Here is a 5,970-nt window from a genome sequence, read left to right on the forward strand (position 1 = left end):
AACTATAAAACAATGCGTTTCAGAGTGAGCGATCTAGGGTACAATAGAACAAGTCTATGGGTAAACTATAAAACAATGCGTTTCAGAGTGAGCGATCTAGGGTACAATAGTACAAGTCTATGGGTAAACTATAAAACAATGCGTTTCAGAGTGAGCGATCTAGGGTACAATAGTACAAGTCTATGGGTAAACTATAAATAAACTACAGAAGCAGGGACAATTTTACTTACTTGGTCTCTGGGATTTTTCTACAGGTGTCGTACACCATGTGCAGGAATTCCCGTTCTATATCATGTAAGCCTAGAATGTTCTGAAAGTAGAAAATAATGGGATTGACTAACTGTACTATATCATTTTTATATGAGTTTTACGGCGCTCGCAACTGCATAAGGTCATATGAGTGCTGTTCTATATCATGAAAGCCTAAAATGTTCTGAAAGTATAAAATAATGGGAATGACTGACAGTAGATACACATGCAATCAGAAGACCTAATGCGATGTTGTGGCTCATTTCAAGCTACCATAAAGAGAAACACAAATTTGCATATTGATTTATAATATTTCATGTATCACCACCATGAAAACAGGCTCTCGTCAAAATGGTGCAGAGGTCGAAGTAGTTGAAGGTATTTCCGAACGTTGAGCGCTCAATTCGATTTTAATCTATTAATTTTGGTTTAAAAACTTCTTAGCCAATTAAAAACATATTTCTAAAACTGCGTGGATTCTACTGCAAAAGAAAACAACAGCAACAACAACAATATCAACAACAACAACAACGACAGCACCAATTACACTACCATTATCACCAGCACCAACACCACTACCATCAAAATTTCAACAACATTTTAACAACAACAACAACAACAACAAGAAAATAAATTCAAGCAAATAATAATAACACCATCGCCACCACCAACAATTTAACAATAACAACAACAACAACAACAGCAACAACATTACTCTATCTACCAACAACGAAAAAAAAATAATAACAGCAAAATGAACAGGTAAACCAGACCACCACCACCAACTACAACACCACTATCACCACTACAACCACCACCACCAACAACAACAACTACAACAACACCACTATCACCGCCACCAACGACTACAACAACACCACCCCAACAACAACAACTGCAACAACACCACCATCACCAACAACAACTACAACACCACCACCACAAACAACAACAACACCACCATAACAACAACCAACAACAGTTTCACAAAGGCTACCACTGACCTTGACCTGCCCCAATGCTATAGTAATGGCGGCAGCAGAAGTGAAAGCGTTGATCACCGGGTAGGAGATATAGTTCACCAGGATACCTAGAAACAAAGGGTAAAAAAAGTATTGGCATCATGAAGTCACACGTGACACATGCTACATAATAATAATGATGATAATGATGATAAGCATGATAATAATAATAATAATAATAATAATAATCATAACAATAATATTAATGATGATGATGATGATGATAATGATTAATAAATACTGCTACTATTACTGCTACTAGTAATATAATAATAATAATAATAATAATAATAATAATAATAATAGTAATATAAATGATAGTGACGATGATAATAATAATTTAAAAATATAATAATAACAAAATAATAATGATAATAATTGATAAATACTACTACTGCTGCTAATAATAATAATAATATAATAGCATTTGTACAGCGCATAGCTCCGCTCGAGAGCTAGCTCTATGCGCTTTACACTATAATATGTGTTACGACGGGGTGGAATCAGGCGCTCGTCATTTTTTGGGCATGTAGAGTTATTAATATGACCACAAAGCTTATTCATTTGATGAAAAAAAAATACTCATCTATCTTAAAGAAGTTGAAATATTCGTGGATGAAGGAAGTTGGGTACATACGTTAGGAAACGGCAATAGCTTGAGAGCCCTTGGAAAATGAAAACTTACATATTTTGTGCCTTTAATCAATATTCTTGAGTAAAATTCACTTGGGAATGTGTTTTTATATGGACATCAAAGGTGTTGCACCAAAAAACCCAAAAATTTTACCAAAGTGCCTGTTTCTTCAGTTCCAATATTTTGACGTGCACCTGATTAGACAACGATGCCTCACATATTATTGCCCCAACAGACTCAGAAACATTCTCTATTATACAACCATTACTATCACTCTGCTATGACGCTACAAACAGACCTACACACGCACACACACACACACACACGCACACGCACACACACAAACACACTTACACACATACATACACACACGCATACGAACATACACAAACAAAGACACACACACACACACAAATAAACACACTTACACACACACATACATCCATAAACTGTTCAAACTCACCTAATTTGAGTATGCCCATGACAAGCTGCACGAGCCCTGAGATGAGGGTGAGCACAATAGCCAGAGTGGGGTCGTTCTTCGGCGCCGTCGGGTCATTCTCCGCGAAGTTAGCGAAGGTGGCGGTCATGAGTGACATGATGGCCGTGGGGCCAAGGGTGATGTCCTTGGAGGTACCCATCAGCGTGTACACGAAGCAGCCCATGAAGGCTGAGTAGAGGCCATACTGGGAGAGGGAAAATACATGCACAACACCATTTAGCTTCAGTAAGAGTTTTAAGGCACTTGCAACACAATAAGGTCATATTATGATTGCCCGCAGATTATAGGTGTTACACGAGAGTGGCAAACACAAAAAAGAAGGAGGAGAGATCAGAAACGCTATTTATTGTTATTTTTGATAATATAACTATTATTATATTCATTATTATTATAATTATTCATAATAATAATAATAATAATAATAATAATAATAATACTTCTTCTTCTTTTTCTTCTTCCTTTTCCTCTTCTTCTTCTTCTTTTTCTTCTCCTTCTTCTTCTTCTCCTCCTCCTCCTCCTTCTCCTCCTCCTCCTCCTCCTCCTCCTCCTCCGCCTCTTCTTCTTCTTCTTCTTCTTCTTCTTCTTCTTCTTCTTCTTCTTCTTCTTCTTCTTCTTCTTCTTCTTCTTCTTATCATACTTATTATTATTATTATTTATATTATTATCATCTTCTTCTTCTTTATTATTATTATTATTATTATTATTATTATTATTATTATTATTATTATTATTACCATTATTATTATCATTATTGATCATGTCTCACCTGAGCCGGTAGACCCGCGATCTGGGCGTAGGCCAAGCCCTGTGGGATGACCGTCAGGCCAACAGTCAGACCAGCGATCAGATCGGCCTGGAACGTGTCACACCTGGTGGAAGACAGGTTCAGAGGTCAGTTACTTTAGTTTTGGTAAGTGTTTTATAGCAGTTGAAACACAATAAGGTCATATGAGTGTCGAAGATTAGAATAATTGCAAGAGAGCAACAAATAAAAAAAAAAAAGAAGGAGGGGAGATAAGGACGATATATGTTTGATAGGAAAGAAGAAGCAAACCACACACCAGAGCACCCGCCAACCACCCACGTTCAGAGGTCAAAGATCTGTTTGTGAAAACAGAGTAAAACTCCATTGAAGATAATTAATTTAATAAGCGGGCGTCGACAGGATCCTGCTTGTCATGGCCAACCCTGGTTTAGAGGTGATGCAAGAGAGAACAAAGCATCATACAGTCATATTAAAGCACAGAAGGTTAGAAACAGGGTCAGAGATTGTAAGGGGGGGGGGGGAGGATAGAAAAACATGTCTTCCAGACAGGACCAGAAAAGAAATCCTGGTGCCGCTTTAAGAGCTCACCATATCAGATCACTGTGCACCTACCATCCCTATCCTCCTCTTCGGCCTCTTTCTTTTTTTATAATTATCAGCAACATACAACTGAAGATTGAGTTGTAACCACCAGAACAATTTAAGCTCCCCTCCCCCTTTCAACAAATCAAATCAAAACAAAATGAAACAAAAACAAACAAACAAACAAACAAACAAAACAAGCAAACAACAAAACAACCCAGCAACAGAACCCAACAACACAAAACGAGTACCAAAACAACAACAACAACAACAACACAAAAACCATACCAACAAACAAACAAACAAGCAAACAAACCTGTATTTTGGGATCCACTTGACGATGGGGAACTTTCCTAGGGCATTCTGCAAGGTGAAGGTGTTCCGGCAGCAGTCCTTGACCTGTGACCCCACGCTGACCCCACCGCCCATGGGGCCGCCTTCTACGTCACTGCGGCCATGACGCTGGACGTTTCCTCTCTGACCGTTCTCTGCAGGCTGCAGGAAGACAGACAGACAGACAGACACATGACGTCATTGCACATTGTAGACAGTTGAGCTTTGTCTCAGGAACTCTATAAACCAGTAACAAGACTCGTTTATGGTGTTATGCCTGGGCTCTTTGTTATTTTTTATTCTATTTAAAACAATTAACGTAGATTTTTTTTACGCCCCCATCAAAACAATTCAGATCTGCCTAGGCTGAGAAGGATACAACATCCTATAAGAAAAACAGACACTCAATAAAAATGGCCCCGAAACGGTAATCGAACTCAGGTCTTTTGCGTGAGATCACGAAGCGCATATCAGAGGCTGAATCAGCCTATGGATTTCATTTCAACTTAAAGCAGGACGGAGGGTTTAAGAAACCTAAATCTCTGGTATTCTTTCTTAAGGGGTCAGCCATTAAAAAACATCTCTGCAGTCTTCATCTGCCATGATAACGAATAAGGGTAATGCCTTCTGCCTTTCCACAGAAAGACAACGAGGTGTATGTAACTTGCCAGAGATCCTCAGCTTAATGTTATACGGGACTTCTAACTCCTGAGCCTGCAAAGTCCGTTCGGATTTTCTTTGTTAATAAGAAAAAACAAACAAACAACAACAACAAAACCCCAAGAAAGTTAAAATGGGACTATTTCGCTCGAGAAGAAAAACAAACAGACGTCACCATGTCAAAGCGACTATTTGATGAACATGATGTCAAAGCGACTATTTAATGAACACGTACTTTACAGCAAAATGGAGTAAAAACATAAACCTCTATCAAGGAAACCAATCAAGTTCCCAGATTCTAGAAACCTAGTTCGAGTACAGAAATTTTCTAGGGCTTTCTCGTGTCTGTCAAGAGTCAAGTAACAGTCATCAGAAACCAAGAAAATGTTTGATTTTAGAGCTACAAAACAATGGGTGACACAGGGTGTGTGTGTGGGGGGGTGGGGGGGGGTATGAAGGGGCAATGTCACTGAGGTATTAAACCAGTTCCTGGATATCTTGTTAAAAAATAATGAAATAAAACCTATACCCTAACAACTTGGCAGAGTGTAGGCACATATTTTCAGTCCTGGACACTATGAAAGAAAATCCCACGGCTTTTTAAATAAATAATATTACCAAATTCCATCGACAAATAGAACTTCATCCACGGTAACGTCACCAACACAAAAAAACTAATAGAATACAGGAGACTTACAAGCATCAATGCCTCACACTGAAAATCCATGAATAGAAAACTCGAAAGACAAATATTAAAAATACAATAACAACTCAACATTTCAATTTTTTTTTAAATGTGACGTATGCAATTAAGACAGGTTCACACACACACAAAGAACATCGTTTATTTGATAGCAGAGTAACGAGTATCACATTGAACAAAGTACTGCCATTTACTGAAAGTCAAAAGTAAGACACACAAACAGAAACAGCGGAAGAAAAGAAACGAAGTGACCCATTCCAACCACCGGCAACACAAATTTACAACGACGGTGTCCGTCACTGGACAACTGACACCCGGATGAGATAATTAATTGAAATTATAGTCTTCATTGCGAAACTCAATACCTCATCATTAATACATCTGCCACAGACAGACCTACACCTTAATGAACGTATCACCCTCTGCCTTCCCAACGCACGAGAGGACTAGGGCAGACAATGCTAATTATCTTACAGGAATAAGGGCAGGGACCAGTGTGTGTGTGTATGTGTGTGTGTG

General features: G+C 38.4%; 1 protein-coding gene across 1 annotated transcript in view; it reads right to left on the bottom strand.

The window, feature by feature from the left end:
- The window catches only part of LOC101862854 (sodium-independent sulfate anion transporter), a gene marked incomplete at its 3' end in the record, with an annotated part of 123,726 nt that overhangs the window by 13,199 nt on the left and 104,557 nt on the right, over positions 1-5,970 (bottom strand). Inside the window, 5 exon segments of the mRNA XM_005091896.3 lie at positions 231-310; positions 1,254-1,339; positions 2,369-2,591; positions 3,174-3,276; positions 4,072-4,250. Coding sequence (XP_005091953.3) covers positions 231-310; positions 1,254-1,339; positions 2,369-2,591; positions 3,174-3,276; positions 4,072-4,250 — 671 coding nt within the window.

Source organism: Aplysia californica, unplaced genomic scaffold (genome assembly GCF_000002075.1).
Source record: "Aplysia californica isolate F4 #8 unplaced genomic scaffold, AplCal3.0 scaffold00037, whole genome shotgun sequence".
Taxonomy (NCBI): Eukaryota; Metazoa; Mollusca; class Gastropoda; order Aplysiida; family Aplysiidae; genus Aplysia; species Aplysia californica.